The following is a 16,505-nucleotide window of genomic DNA, read 5'->3' as shown; positions in this document are numbered from 1 at the left end:
TGGAACAAATGGATATGTGAATTTCTTTCTCCCTTATGAATTTCTGCTTAAATATATATTTTTTTGCAGGAGCAGCAGGTCGCATAGCGGTTGGAGCTTGCACTCAGAAGGCCCAGGTTCAAATTCCACCTCCTGCTGTAGCATCCTGGAACAAGCTACCCTTAATTACTTTAGTAAAAATTACCCTACTTCAATGAATTGGGATGTGAAAATCGGTAGCTTAAGATTTTAAGTCACTTTGGAGAAAAGCATCAGCTAAATAAATCAATGTAACAAATGCAGGAATAGTCAACCTATGCTGCACATGGCCTTAGCCCAAATTTAGACTCTTTCAAATTCATTTTCTATCTTCTGCTGGAACCAGTAATTCAAATTTTCCCCAGGAATGGATTTGAGGAGTACAGCAGCTGAGCTGCCATGTTACCACCATAGCAGCTGTGAGGCACCAAAGGGACCAGCCATGACAAAAGCTCCAACAGGACCCTCACCATGATCAGGAGCTACTTTTGACAAACATGCTCTGCATCTACAAAGCAAAAACAAAAGATTGTTGAGTGGTTGTTGCTGGTTCACAAACAGAGGAGAGGGGTGAAAAAGCTTAAAGAAAAACAAGTGGAATGGATGTCTGGCTATGGCAGGTGTGAAAATGCCCTAATAAACAGCAGACAAACAGAGGCACTCCAAACAAATTAACTGCTGCCAAAATTTAACAAGGCAGGCAAAGTTACAGGTAGGCAAAATCGCAAGGGAAGTATCTGTGAAGAACAAGCTGTTACAGGGAGGACATGCTGTCCAGAAGAGGATTCACTGCAGACAGCCCATAAAAGTCTTTCACTTATTTGGAGGACAATCCTAATTTATTTGCAGCAGCTCTCCAGATAAACGTACTGACTGAGAGCAGCTGCAAGGTGGGAGAAGTGTTTCCCCACCTTTTTAACCAATGCAGTCCCCTCCCTGCCACACTTCCTGCACAGCTCTGGCCGATGACATATTGCTCCCTCTCTTTGGGCGAGACTGCACACTCATACTGGAGTGCAAAGGAGCAAGAAGGCACTCTGGAAAAGGCAGGGATTATAGCACTTACCACAATGTACTATGGTGTTGGTGGGGAGGGTCTGTGAGGAGGGCTGTATCGCTCAGACAGTCAGGTACCCTCAGTTGTGGGCTCTTTTTTCTGACACACTCGCCAATAGTGACACACACCCAAAAAGAGCTACAGACACAGAAAAAGGCAGCCTACCAATAACTGTGAAGTACGACTACATCTTGCCGGCGGAAGGCAGGCTGGCAGAGCTCAGAGAGCCCAGCAGGTACCCAGTTGCTCATCTCACACTCCCTCTCCCCACAGAGCTGCTCGACAGGGCAGGAAGAGGCAATGCATCAGCCTCAAGCCTAGCTCACTGCTGCCTCTCAGCAAGCCGCCATCCAGAGACCCTGTGTCACTCAGCACTCACAGTCAAAACTGTCATACGAGGCTCACTATAAAACAAACATATTTGTATATTAAACGATTTTTGTTAAAAAAGGTAAACAATAAGGATCAGAGGCTCTCATGAGAGTTTGATGAAAGTGCAATGATAATCATCCAGACTGCACACCATAAGGCCTTCAACGAGGGGTTCCTTTACTACCTTTAAATTACCACACATTCGCCGCACTTTCACAAAATAAGATGATCAGGCTGTAAGACTTATTTTAACCCCATTTAAGGAGGAAAAGATGCTCACAGAGATCTAGGCTAGGTTTTCAGTGTTGATGAAGATGGGAACAACATTCAGGACATCTCTCTGACTAAGCTATCAGGAGAGCCAAGAGGTGAAAACAAATCAAAACACAGGAGACAGGGGGGAAAAAGAAAAAAAAAAAAAGTTTTGCACAGTGAGTCAGGAGCAACTATAGCAGAAAATGTGAGACTACATGCAATCTAAACTTTCTGTTGCAACTCAAATTTGCTGTGACAGAGAACTCCTACGCTGGGGTTTAGAACAAACCTAAAAGGAAAAGGATGAAAAACAGAGCCCAACTGCCGCTCCACGTGAAGCCAGGGTGCTGTTACACAACAGACTTTTCTTAACTCCTAAGCCGAGGCCTAAAATTGGAATAGTGCAAGTGCTGAGAAAAACGCTAACAACTTGAGTCTCACAGAGTCGGAAAATAAACCAGATTCCCCCATATGGGAAAAACCTCACAGGTTCAAAACAGATGAAAGAAAAGAAAAAAAAAAAAGGAACGGGGGGGGGGGGGGATCACTTGAGCAACAACATGTAGCAATGCTCCTGCAACTTAGGTCTATTTTTAGATGGAAATTTCATTCCACAACACATGAACACTCATGTTTCCTGAAAAGTGACAAATTGTTTGCCTTTTTCCATTACTGCCATATGTTTACCTAAGGAAAAAAAAGCACTTTGAATAGTTAGTCTTTTGAGATTCTGCTGTGACTATGCTGCATTTTCAGGAGGTACACTGGAGTATAAAATCTAATTTCACAGGCAGGATGTCTCCTGCTTTCCCGGTACCATCGCCTACGCAGAACCCTCTTCACCCAGGAAGGGAAGCATGACACTACACAGCCACGCATAGTGGGAAGAGCGCCTCATAGAGTATCCAAGGTCACAAAGGCCCATTTCAATCTCTGCTAGCTGTGGAACACGTACCAAGAGTCAGACAGAGATTATATATTTTCAGCAAAATTTCAAGCAAAACAAAAACCACACAATACAAGTTAATCACTGCTTTCTATTAAAATGCAGGTATCATCCACATATGGTGAAGAATCTTTATTGACTGTGCCAGCCTGGCCTCTTCCTACAGTCACATGTAGCTTAGTGGTCCTGTTTCAACCCTTTCCTTATATCACAGCATAGACAGGGTTGGTATCCGCCATACGACAGAGAGCTTTTGAGTAACAAAGTATTTTAACAGTTACAATACTAAAAACAAGAAATCTGAAGAGGCCATAGAAGATGGGAAAGCTTTGTGGATAATGGTGGTTAACAAGCCCACCAGAAGGCCGCCTTCTCCACCAACAGCAGGTGACACGGGAAACCAGCCGGCAGGCAGCCATTCAATGAGGAAACGGCAACCAGGCCGATGGGGGACTGCACACAAAGGATTCTCCACCGTAATTAGGGGAGACCTGGATGGACAAAGAAAGGGAGGAGGCGAGAGGGAGAAGAGAGGAAACTGGCGAACAAAGAGTTCCGCAACCCAGAAATCCTGGCACTATCAGCCTTTTTCCTTGAGAACAAACTGATTTGCAGACACACATTCAGATTACACTATAATCTATTCAGAGATTAAGTTCCTTCACATTATTACATTATGGAGATACTTAACAGATGCTTCTGTCCAAAGTGACTAAGAGGAGAAAAGACTAAAATTCATGTTAAAATAATATGCAGTCATAACAGTGGCAACTCGCAAAACACAAAGTAATGCAGTCATGTTCTTCAAACCGTGTCATATCTGTACGGGACAAACTGGACATTTACATAAAACGTCTTCAACCTTACTGCACAGACTACCCAGCCAAGACAGAAGTAAACACAAAGTAAACAAGAAGTAGACAGAAGTATGTGTGGGCAGCTGGTAGCATAGTGATTAGAACTGCTGTCTTTAGACTCAAAGATCATAGGTAACACCTCCAACTGTTCCCATGAGCAAAGTACTTACCCTAAGTTACTCCAGTAAAATTACCCAACTGTATAAATAGGTAAATAATTGTACGTACCTTAACATTGTAAGTCGCTTTGGTGACATGTCAAATAAATGCAAATGACGGAAAAAACTACATCACCATAGTCTGATTTGTACAGCTAGTAGCATTCTACCCAATGAAACTGAGCCATTTTTGCTCCAGAAAAATTCATCTCACTAAAGTTCATGACACTACAGAGTGTGTACATTCTAAACCTGCATCTATGGAAAAGTACAGCATTAATAAAACCACTCCCTTGAAATTTGATACAGTGGACTAACAAACCCATCCAAAGTAATCAGACTCTGCCCACTTAACAGCTACACTTTTCTCTTTTCTTCCAATGAACTTGACAGATGTTCTGAGAATAAATTTATTACATTCTTTCCCATAAGAGAACGAATCTGACACAAAACCTAATTCCAACATCAGGTACCCCAGTTAAATTCCCTTAGCACAGGTCTGGAAATAATTTTTAATTATTTCATTTCTGAAATTACCATTTGACAGTGGAAGCAGTAGGCTGGAAAGCACTACACTGTTCTTTAATTATTGTTGAAAATGGATTGTTTCTTCAAGATTAGGTCATATCTGACCACTCTAGAAAACCTCTCTATGACTTTACTGGAATGGAATATGCAAAAGATGTAAAATTACTCAGGCCAAGCCTAAGTGCAGTATGTCTAGTGGTATTAGAGCTAATGTCACAGAAGTGACAGTTGCACTGAAACTGTGCGAGACTGCGGGTGAGACTCAACGCTGCACTGTGGGCTGAATTTTTTCCTCTGCAAGCACTAATCTGTGTTGTATCTGAGGAGTGAAGAACGCATGTGGGGTGGCTGGCCAGCCTAAGGCTGAGTGCACTCCCACAGGCCTGTGTGTCCATTCTGATTGCATACGAAGTATCGCCCATCGAAATGGACATGAGCTTTGAAAAAGTGCAAGCCATTTGCATCGAAGCCTTCAACATGCTCCTAAAACATTCCACACTCTATTTTCTCCTACACATTATACTGAAGAAAAATCAAAGGTTGGCTCTAGACTGGGTAGTTCAACGGAACGAAAATGTCATTCTAATCCACATTTAGCAAAGAAATAATCTAATAAACAAAGGAAAGTCTTCCTTTGCAGAAACTGGCAAGGACCACTGGAAATCTATCCCCTCAATTTTGAACAACAGAGAAACATTCGTTTTTCTACATAACGACTCAACATTGACGGTCTAAGAATATCGAAGAGACATCCTGCAAACCGTAAAGAAAACCATTATTAATCTTAGAATAAACACAATTGGTACAATTGTGACTATAATGGCTTCAATTGCAACAATTTCAAGGCTTCTATGGTCTACAGCTTAGCATTGCCTTGAATGCATTGTTTCCTCTCCCTAAACCCATATTCAGAGCAGCGTACTTTGCAAATATCTTATGAATACACTTGTTGGCTATTTACATGTGCGATTTCAGTCCCCCACAGTGATGGAAGCAGACAAAAGATGCAAACAAATTACCTTCAGGAGGTCATAGCTCTTCACTGTCATGACATGATAGCTTTGGGTTTCACAAAATGTAATTTTCAGGAACAGTAACAAAGCAAAACCTGTGAATGAAGTGATGCATCATGGGAAGCCTAACCATCTGTGCATTTGGAACTTGTTCCATTACTTGCAGGACAACGCCAGAGGATGGATGAGATCTTCCTGCCCCTGCCTGAAAATACCCCTCAGATAAGAAGCACCAATTCATAAGCGTCCATCTATATGAATTAGTATGATCTAACCTAAAGTAGAAACACTGAAAAGCTGTAGTCCACCTTAAAGTTACTAAAAATTATTTTTCTCTAAAATCTTAAATCCTCTCAGGCAGAGAACTTCCACACCTGTCATATTAGCCTGTGTCTTGCACTGGTAAAGTAATAGGAATCTGTACTTGAATGGCCACATAACTACAGCTATTTTCCAAATCAAGCGCATTTCTTACGGAGTAGCGAGCTAATGCCACACACAACTGGCATTAGAGCTTCTAATGCTCAAGCCACTTGAAGGTTTTAGGAAAACTGAATGCAAAGCATCTTACCCTCATTGTATTTGATCTGAGCACCATTGTTCTCTTCTTGCATACTTACAAAGAACTGGGTAAGAAAGGCGCAAAAATAACGCTGGAAGAAAATCAAGCTGATTTTAACCTTTTTTATCCTCAGGAGTATTTGGGCTTTCATTCTAATCTCTGGATCGTTGGACATTTTCAGAAGTTTTAGTAAGAACAAGATGACCTCACATTTAAAAGTGCAATGCCACTGTTGTGTTTTTTATACATCCAAAAAGCATTCTTTAATGATGACATTCATAGCAAAACACTTACATATGAGCAACAGGCTCCATGATGAAAGCTAGAACCAATGCTATGATGTGGGAAGGGAAGATACAGCTGAGTCAACATATATAGTATTTACACACTTTGGTGCATAACAGCTTAAAATCAGTGTGACGATCAGGATAAAATAGTTACAAGTTTTAATCCACTTGCTGGTAACCAAATGCCATGTGGGGGCAAACAAGTTTACAAGTTTGATCAGTAAACAAGTTGACATGTCTTCCTAGCTCTTCTGCAGCAGTTCCCAGAGATGCAAGATGCTTGTGTGTTGCTTTCTTTCACTCTTCTGCCCAATTCATCCCAGTATTCAGTATTGCTCACATTTACCAGGTCTAAACTTTTCACTGAGATCGCAGCCAAAATTTTGACATTGCAAAGCGAGTTGTAACTGGTTAATCTAACATTTCAGGATTAATCTACAGCATACAGGCATTGTGCGGCTACCAGCAGGTAAACTGGTCCAGTGTCACAACTGAATGAATGTTTGTATTTAGTGCATTCTAGAAGAGACAGAACAATGAGATCGAAACCACTACGAAAATCCACAGGGCTCCATCAGCCTGGCCCGCAATTAATGGCAAACATTAACAAAAGCATCAATTTGATGAAATTGCACCACACAGGGGACTAAACAAAGGGGACTGGGGAAATAGGCAAGTATTGAGATTGCCAATAACCTGTTAGCCACAATGACAACAAGGCCCCCTGAGGTGATTGAGAATCCAAACCACAGGAAATGGGTTATGAAATGGCTTAGGAAATGGCACACTTTGGCATGGCCATATGAAAGAGTGAAACACACTTTCACTGGGGCTCACGATTGACCAGGAAATCATCAATTTCCTGCAGACAGTTGCAATAGTGGATTCACGAAGATCAGATATAACTAAACATTACATCTTTCACCAAAGAAGTTTGAGGTAATGGCATTCAGGCAAATTAATGGGGCACCATATGCAAAAACATGCTAAAGCTACAACTAAAGAGTGATGAATCACAGAACTCCTCAAGTAGAATAAGGATGACAGCTTCCCAGAAAGCTCTAGAAGCAGCAAAGCATAAGCAACGACTTTGAATTCAATGAGTTTTTGGAAAGTCAACTACTCTGACTAATTCCTTTTCACTTCACTGCCTATTTGCATACAAAGGAAAAATAAGGTGAACTAAACAGGTCACCTTAACAGAACAGGAAGCCAAGTGCCTGTTTTTAACTGTTTCCTATTTCCTTTAATGACTGTATAGTCTGTGACTGCTATAAGAAATACTACAAATGTCAGACAGAACATGCATCCAAAAACAGAAATGTTACTTATATTTACACTAAGGCAACTGCTTAAACCAAGCTTAAAACCAAGCAAAATTTCAGAGAAATGGGATCCAAAGACATCCCGCTTATGAAGAGAAAAGATCCAACATGGTCTCTATTTCAAATACTTACTTAAAAAAGAGGATAAAAGAACCTAAAAGCATATTCCAAACAGTTCCCTGAGATGTATCCATCCATGAAATTCTTAACCACTGACTTGGCATTGTCTGACATGACACAATCATGCCAGAGATCTTACGAACGTGTCCAAAAATTACCTACGATGGGTAAATCGCATACATAAAAATCCTCCTAAAAATGTTTCAACCTAATCCCGTTCAGCTCAAGCAAAAAACACGAGAGCTGTTGGGATAGAATTTGGTAAAAGAAAAGAGATGAATTAGCTGACTTTGGGGGGGGGGGGGAATAAGCTGCTCTTACACTGCATCCTGAAAACCGTCAACAAAACTTTCCACAACTGCACAGTGTTATACTACATAGAAATGGCTTTCATCATATAAGCAGTGCAGTAGTATGAACGTGAGAGAACAATGAAATGGAAAACACTTCAACCATGGAGCGCTCACGAGTCACGGCGTTTTGGGAAGACGGCCTGTCCTGTTGTTTGAGTCATCGGCTGTTCGCGCACATTGAACGTCGCAAAACACTTGAACACCAAACGAGGATGTTCAACCCTTCCAGTGCAGCAGAGACATCGTTAATGACGGGATGCATTCGAAAAGACCCTAAATTGACTCATTTCCAGCCTGCTTTCCTTGAGGAAAGGGAGAACACCTTACCAGCTGGCATCCTTCGCTTTTGGATTTGACCGTCAGAAACGCTGCCGTCCCTAAACTCGAACCAAGGATGGCCACCTTCACTGCTTCATAGTTTGGCGCCGAGGGGGTCTTCAGGGGTCACTGTGCGATCGAAGGACGAAAACACGCATTAATTAATACATAAAACGAGCCTAGGTTTCTATCAGACAGACTCAAGCACAGCACAGGTAGGTATGAGGGATGGCGGCTTCACTGGGACCAGAGGACGAGATGAACATGATGACCCTTCTGGCTTCTATCAACGGCACTCCTCAGCCCTGTCTGGCTACACACTACTAGTCTAGTCTGGGTCCCTTTCCCAATCCAATGGACAAGCTATTTCCATACGTGTCAGAACATGTCACACCGTTTCAAGAGGCGACAAAATGAGGTACATTTGATTTACGTCAACACGCGCCGGCAGCAGCGGTTCCACCGTTTCAAAAACGCCTCAGGACAGACAGGTTACCCTCAGTCAGACTTTCGACGCACGTCAAAACACGTCACGTCGCTTCAACGCAGGTCCACCGCAACGGCTCAGTTTGCTTTCCGCGGACCCTCTCCGCGGGTTTTAATGTTAAACAGCTTTACGCTGCGAGGATTAACCCCTTTTAATAAGCCTATTTTACCTTGAGGCGGAGAAGGACGCGGAAATGCGTGCGCGCGCGCCCCTTCGCTCCGCACCTACAGGAGAGCTGGCGCTTCCGCTCACGGTTGACGCGCGATCCGGCGCGCGCGAGCCCTGTGTGTCAGCGGGAGACCAGCGCGAGACTGACATTCGGCCATACAGTTGCACGAGACGGACGCGGATAGGCGGCTATCGGCGCCTAAAGGGTGTGTGAAGGGTGCCCCGTTCCGCTGATGTCAGTGCTGTCAGTGTGGTTGTGAAACGAGGAAGTGGGGGCTGCTGGGAAGGAGGGCCCCGCCCACCGGCGGCTCGGACCTGAGGGCGCTGCGCTCACGTGCCGCTCACAGCGCCGCTCTTCGACGACACATGCGCGTGCTTAGTTCTACCTTATGGTTGAGTGTAAGTAAAGTAGTTCTTGAATTTAAATAAAAAAAAAAAAACATGAATTTGGTCAGAGAGCGGTGGTTAAATAGCTACTGAGGCGGGTTGGTTGTAGTGCAGCTTAGCGCTGCTATTTTTGGCTCGAGAGGTTGTGGGTTCGAATCCCATCTGTAACGTCCTTAAGTTAAGCAGGTCTTTACCCTACGAATCGTTCCGCTAGATAGATCTAGGGTAATAACTACAGGTTCTTTGTTAAGGAAGTGGCATGTTTTAAACATTCATATGTGTAAGATCAATTTTGTTCTAAAAAAAAAAAAGTAGGTAAAATTTCAGTTTCTGCGAATTTTACTGAAATTACTTTTTCTTCATAATGCATCTATCCAGGGGTGCGGTGGCACAGTGGCACAGTGGGTTGGACCACAGTCTGCTCCCCGGTGGGTCTGGGGTTCGAGTCCCGCTGGGGGTGCCTTGCGACGGGCTGGCGTCCCGTCCTGGGTGTGTCCCTTCCCCCTCCGGCCTTACACACTGTGTTGCCGGGTAGGCTCCGGTTCCCCGCGACCCCATATGGGACAAGTGGTTCCAAAAGTGTGTGTGTGTGTGTGCATCTATCCATCATCAGCAGCCACTTGTCCTGAGCTGTACCTGGCAAGGCCAGGGGGGAGGGGGACATGCCCAGGATGGGATGCCAGTCCTTTGGAGGGCACCCCAAGCAGGGATCAAACCCCAGTCTTGCCGCACCAGCTGACACCACCACATCCCCTCTTTTCATAATGCATATATTCTATTATTCATATGTCCTATATGCATTGCTTCAGTCTTCTATGAAACTCAACAGATGGGGGGGCCTCACTTATGAGCAATAATCACTCTCTCTCTCTCTCTCTCTCTCTCTCTCTCTCTCTCTCTCTCTCTCAAACCACTTATCCCAAGTACAGTCACAGTGAGCCAGAGCCTAACCCAGCTAGGCTGGAGGGGGGAGGGGACACACCCAGAACAGGATGATGGTTCATCACAAGGCACCCCAAGCAGGGCTCAAACCCCAAACCTACCAGAGAGCAGGCACAGGCTGAACCCGCTGTGCCACTGCACCCCCCTTGGCAATCATGCAAAGCTGAATTGACTTGATCAGCTCTTTGATTCCGGACACTGGTGAATTCACTCACTCACTCACTCACACACACATTTTCGGAACCGCCTGTCCCATACGGGGTCACGGGGAGCCGGAGCCTACCCGGCAACACAGGGCGTAAGGCCAGAGGGGGAGGGGACACACCCAGGATGGGACACCAGTCCATCGCAAGGCACCCCAAGCAGGACTCGAACCCCAGACCCACCGGAGAGCAGGACCTGGTCCAACCCACTGCGCCACTGCATCCCTCCTGCCTGGTGAATTCATTTTCATTTAATTTTGGACATTAATTTGCCTTAAGAAATACTGCACAGTAACAAGCTGAGCTATATTTCCTTTCTTCCACTTGAATTATTGGAAATATTTCACATTAACGCAGAGCAAAGATTTCTGTGCTTAAAGTTTAAATAATTTGTGGAAATCAGCTGTGCAATTGAGCACAGTGAGAATTCTTGAAAGAAGGGGTTGCTCTGTGTTATTATGAAAAATAGTCTGATTACCAACCCCTTCATCTGTGGCAGCTCAGCTCTGCTGTGCACCAAGAGATTAAAGGTTTGCCAGGCAAAATTCCCACATACTCTACATGCTTATTATCCAGGTGGCATATTTTAATTCAACATTAACTCGGTTGTGAAATGCTTAGTTACAGTAATAATATGATGTTTTTTCCTTGTTAAGAAACAATTTATAAAACCAACTTTATTATTAGCTAATTCCTCTAGACACAAATTTAATAAAAATGCGGTTTATTTGGAGCGATTAAATTTTAGGGTGATGTCCTTTGGAAGAAAGAGGTGTTTTTTTGTGCAGGGACCTAACTGAGTCTCATTTACCATCCTCTTCTCTGTCTACGCTTTGTTTTTTTTTTCCTTTTTTTTTCAGAGATCCTATGGCAGTTTTTCCTTTTTTCCAGTCCTTTGGAAATGTAACCAGACCACCATGACCTTGGGGGTAAAATGACATTAACTTCAAAGTAGGCTGCTGGAGTTCCTGAATAGACATTCCCACATTTTCAGTGCCTCCCTGACTCTGGGCCATTCTCTGAGATTAAAAAGCACCGGCCTTGAAGGATTCAAACTATGAATAATCATCGCCCGCTGAAATGTAGACCACCAAAAGGGCCTGCCGGCATTATGGAGTGAAAGGGATTCATGATGGAGAGGAGCTCCAAGGCTTCCCTGCAGCCCCATGACACTCTTCAGCACTCCAGTTTACTAAGCCCACAATCAATAGGCACATTTTACACATTTATTCTACATAACAAGCTTGTCCTTCACACCATGACCCTTGAAAGGATTAAAAGGAAACTTTTCCTTCATAAACAATACGACTCACGTGGCTTTTTTCCTGCATCTTGCTACGAACTGATGGCTTAAGTTAATCTTTTCGGCAGAAAATTAATTTCTCCCGATGTGTTCTTTTTCTCCGTGAGCTTCATACTTAATTTGACGTTCTATTTCTGTAAATATATTTCAGGCAGACTGTGCACATTTTGAACTGGAACAGAGAATGTGTGAATTAAACTGAGAAGCTCTTCTGAGGAGCACATTTCACTGTGGCAGAAATAGCCAGCAACCCTTTGACAAAATTACAACCACTGTGACAGTTGAACTATTAAATCAAAGGGATATGGATTTAAATAAATGCCTAAATACACCCTGTCTGTATAAAAATACACCACATAAAGCTGTCTTCATTTTATATAAGTCTCATTCATGGGCAAGTAGCAAGGGCCACACATGAGAAAGACACCAGTATGTACCCTTGCAGTGTATGGTAAAGAGCGGCAGCAGAAAAAACACACACTAAAGCAATATTTCCCTTCATGCTTCCGATCTTATGTATCCATGGCAACCTATTCTTGCCTAACTTTATTATCCCTTAGAAAATTTGTTTTGCACATCAGCCTGTCAGATATCATAAAGATATTAACAATGTAGTGTATGGCATGACTCTTCCACATCTGACAGCTACCATGGAAGGAACACCTCGTGTGTTGGATTAATAATTGAAATTATTATCATTTTTTGGATAAAAGCAAGGAAATGGCTTATCCCAGGCATGTTGCATCAATACCCATTAGATCTGGAACACCGGTCGTTTAATGCCCAGCCAGGAGTTGTTAACGCCTTATTTGCACCTTCATGTTGGAGGGATACTGAAGACGTACACCCAGGCCCCTGTCCCATGGAGCTCATCACCTTCACCCGCTTCACTTTCATATTGGTTTATCCATCTGGGACCTCTGGGGGATAAAGGGAGAACCGCTGGAGCCCCAGCAGATCCCTCCAGCACCCAGATCAGTGCCACCTCTCCACAAACGCCCGCTCCTGTCTCTGGCCGTCGGTCCGCATCGCCCTCTGTGAGAGTTTCCAAAATCCCTGTCCATCAGATGTGACCAGGGCAGCTCGGTGTTCACCTGCCAGGACCGAGGGCCCTGCGGGTTCATTCATCGGGGACTCGATTGTAAAAATTGTGAAATTGTGATTGTAAAAATCCACGGGTGATTCCGCATCCGCACACAATCCACACACACCCTGCCCCAGTCTTGTTGCTTCACTTCATCTGCATTATGCAAACGCTAAGTAGGACAAAAGTTGTAGTTTTATTTAAAATGTTTAATGTTTTCCTGTAATGCCAAACTAATTAGGTGAAATGGGTATGGGATTAGCAGTATGTTCTAATAAATTTCTGTGTCTACTTTTTGAACTGCAGCGTGTGCCCCGCTGCAGCAGGCTTGACTGGGTCCCGCTCTCGGGTGGGACTTGGTTCGAGTCCCGCACGGGGTGCCTTGCGATGGACTGGCGTCCCGTCCTGGGTGTGTCCCCTCCCCCTCCGGCCTTGCGCCCTGTGTTGCCGGGTTAGGCTCTGGCTCACCGCGACCCCTCCTTGGGATAAGCCGTTTCAGACAGTGTGTGTGTGTGTGTGTGTGTGTGTGTGTGTGTGTGTGTGTGTGTGTGTGTGTGTGCCCCACATGGACTGTTGTTCTCTCTGCTATCGCTTGCCACGATAGGCTCTGGATGAGCACACTGCCCACTGGCTCGACCGTTTCTAAAAATGGCGGAACTGGTGATGCATGAAGGTGTTGCGATGCTGTTATCATGCTGTAATAAAGGCAAATACTGCAGGTAAATACAGATGGTTGAGGTTTGTACTTGAAATGACCGATCGCCCAAATCAGACGGCGTGAAGAAGACAGACGATACCCGATGTATTTGTGAGTTCTCCTCCGAATTCAAGGTGCATTTTTCAGTGTCATTCTGTAATTATTGTTCAATTTATAATGCATAATTTATGTTTCCATGATGACATCAGATCTTCACCGCAGGCTTTCTTTCATTCAGTGGACCACTTATGGAGCATGTGCGTATATACAGTCCAATTTGATCATTTTGTATTTGCAGAGCTTGACAATATCATCTACTACACCGAATCATTGACCGTTATTTAGCTGACAGGCGACTTAGCGTGTTAATCAGTTTTGCAAGTGATTTCCCATTTATACAGCAGGGAACTTTTTGCTGCACCAATACAAGGTTCAGTACCTAGATGAAGGGTATTAGATCGGGATCAAGGATTCAAACCGGAGGTCCTCTGATGACCATGCTACCTGCTGGCCAAGAGGGGAAGGTGTTGTGACTCTAAAGCAAACGGTATCTCCCTTTGAGAGTATAAGGATGGTACTGCAAGACCCGTTTGGATTTATCCTTGACCGAAATCCTGCATGCAACACATGGATCAGACAACATCTGGCATTGCAACCGCGCCTGCAGGACGTGCGCGCCAAACACCCAGGCAAAAGGCAAATTATCTAGGATTAAAAGTGGGATTTGAAACTGCGGCCCTTTTCGGATTCTGATCAGTCCACGTGACGAGTCTCGTGCGGCACTGGGGGGGGCGTTGTCTCGGCTACGCACTTGTTTGACTACCACCCTGCAGGGGGATCGGTGTCTCAGCCTCCCCAGACAGAAGATTATTTGCCAGTTACTTTCAATGGGCGATATGAGCGATTACGGCTGAGATTAGACTTTGACGTTGAGGATCTGAGCCGACCGCCCTAGTGTTACAGCGAGTTCCTTTCGTTTCCATACATCCCCAGCATGGAATTACTCAACGCCTTTAGGCTAGCGCTGTCGTATTACAGTGTGAGTTTGCCCAGACCTTCGGTTGAGTCACGGTTGGCACATTACGCATTGTGCAGTGTTACTGCAGACGTTGGAAGCAACCTGCCTGTTACGAAAAACAGATATAAACAGAGTAAAAGTCTGACATGTGGTCTGCGGTGGGAAATCTGTGACGGACCAACAAGTGGAACATGGAAGAAAGTGACAAAGACATTGTAAACCGGGGATCAATTTCTACAGGATTGACTGGTACCGCTTCAAAGGGAGGCTTCCAGATTGTCCCACAAGGGGTTCATCATGTGACCAGCACTTCGTATAACTTCATCGGTGCAGAGCTGGTAACTATCCTGCTGTACTGTAAAAAAAAAAAAAAAAAAAATCAATTAAACCAAAGTCCTGGTTGGCATGGTGGTGAAACAAGTAACCCCTGTACTCCTGCGCTGTGTGTTTGGACTTGGGTTCAAATTTTCCGTCTGTGTGGAGTTGGCATGTTTTCCCTGTGTTCATGGGGGTCTCCTCCAATAGTCCAAAAACCTGTGTTTCAGGTGAGTTGATGACTCTAAATAGCCCTTAGTGTGTGTGTGTGTGTGTGTGTGTGTGTGAGTGAATGACTGTGTGTGTGTTTCTTCTGCAATGGACTGGCATCCTGCCCAGGGTGTACCATTCCCTATCCTATTTTTTTCTGAGATAGACTCTGGACCACCGGGACCCTGCACTGGGAAGGTATATGATGAAATGGGGCAAAAGAACTTAAATTTTAAACAGATCACATATTTATTATGCAAGCAATACTATATGTTATCATTTACAGAATCAAAATTAGTTTATACTGGTGACAAAAGTCCCTGTTAATACAATGTTTCATCAAGCTTCTGGGTTTTACTTTATCTCAGTTTATTTTTAGCACAGTGCTCTTCCCAGGGTTCAGCACAGAGCGCTTTACACAGTTATAAAAGGCTTCACAATAGGACAAGTAGTGTTTGATACAGGGAAGTGATCTGTGTGGAAGTATTGCTTATCACTGTAAACCACTGGGCAGAGGAGGAGAAAGGGGGGAAAAAAGCAGAAAATCAAACCAATATCATACAAAAAATGAAGGAGAAATTGTCCTGGGGGCGGGAGGGGTGGTCCAGAGCCACAGTTGTCACCTCACCTGCGGGGTGGATGGGTGGCAGGGTGGCACAGCGAGTAACGCTGCTGTCTTACAGCGCCTGGGTGATGCAAGAGGGCATGGATCTCAGTCTGTGTGGAGTCCACGTGTTCTCCCCGTGTCTGTGTGAGTTTTCTCCGGGTGCTCTGGTTTCCTCCCACAGTCCAAAGACATGCTGTTCCGGTTCCCCCATAGTGTGTGAGTGACAGAGAGACTGTGTTCCACTGATGGCTGGATGAGTGACCCAGCGTAAGTAGTGTATCTAGCAGTGTAAGTCACCTTAGTGAATAAGGTGTGTGGGCTGATAACACTACATAGAGTTCATTGGAAGTCGCTTTGAACGAAAGCGTCTGCCAAATGAATAAATGTAAACACACACTAATAGGTCATACACTGATATGGTCACGGTGAGGATATGTTTGTGTTCTCTAAGGACCATTACAGACATGGAGAATGTTGTTTCCTTAAGGACTGCCTGAATCCATCGATTTATTCCTGTCTTTAGACAAACACAATAGAATTCAGAGAGTGATTCTCATCTCCAGCGCTGCTCTGCTGGTGGAAATTATTATTCTGCTGCCGTGCTACGCAGAGAACCAAGGTAGGCTTTGATGTGAGGAAAGTAAAACCACGATTAAATCCAGAAGCAGACAGTTCCAAGGTGTGAAAAGCCTGAGTAAGATGGATACTTTCAACTCAAGGAGGGTCTCCGTTCACCAGCAGTCCTACGATGGGGTGTATTTTTCATGTGGCGTCGCTCTCATTAATGACGCCGGGTGAACATGCACTCTTATTAGATGCTCTCGGTATCCTGGTCACGCTTGGTTCGACCTTGTCAGACCCTCGACTTGATTGGTTCATATGAAGTGGTGGTCAGTAAGGGCATGGTGTTCCCAA

The 16,505-nt window shown here is 44.3% G+C and overlaps 1 protein-coding gene across 4 annotated transcripts in view; it reads right to left on the bottom strand.

The window, feature by feature from the left end:
* The window catches only part of efr3a (EFR3 homolog A (S. cerevisiae)), a 97,150-nt gene extending 88,045 nt beyond the window's left edge, over positions 1-9,105 (bottom strand). The window contains exons 1-2 of one of the 4 annotated variants that reach the window (XM_018757793.2): positions 8,826-9,105; positions 8,179-8,298 (exon numbers count right to left, since the gene is read on the bottom strand). In XM_018757793.2, coding sequence (XP_018613309.1) covers positions 8,179-8,188 — 10 coding nt within the window. In that variant the 5' untranslated portion in view covers positions 8,189-8,298; positions 8,826-9,105. The other 3 variants (XM_029253389.1, XM_029253390.1, XM_018757794.2) reach the window with 3 other exon arrangements.
* Between the last annotated feature and the right edge of the window lie 7,400 nt (positions 9,106-16,505).

Source organism: Scleropages formosus, chromosome 7, assembly GCF_900964775.1.
Source record: "Scleropages formosus chromosome 7, fSclFor1.1, whole genome shotgun sequence".
Classification (NCBI taxonomy): Eukaryota; Metazoa; Chordata; class Actinopteri; order Osteoglossiformes; family Osteoglossidae; genus Scleropages; species Scleropages formosus.
Note: the sequence above shows the minus strand (reverse complement) of the source record. Positions and strands in the feature narration are given on the sequence as shown.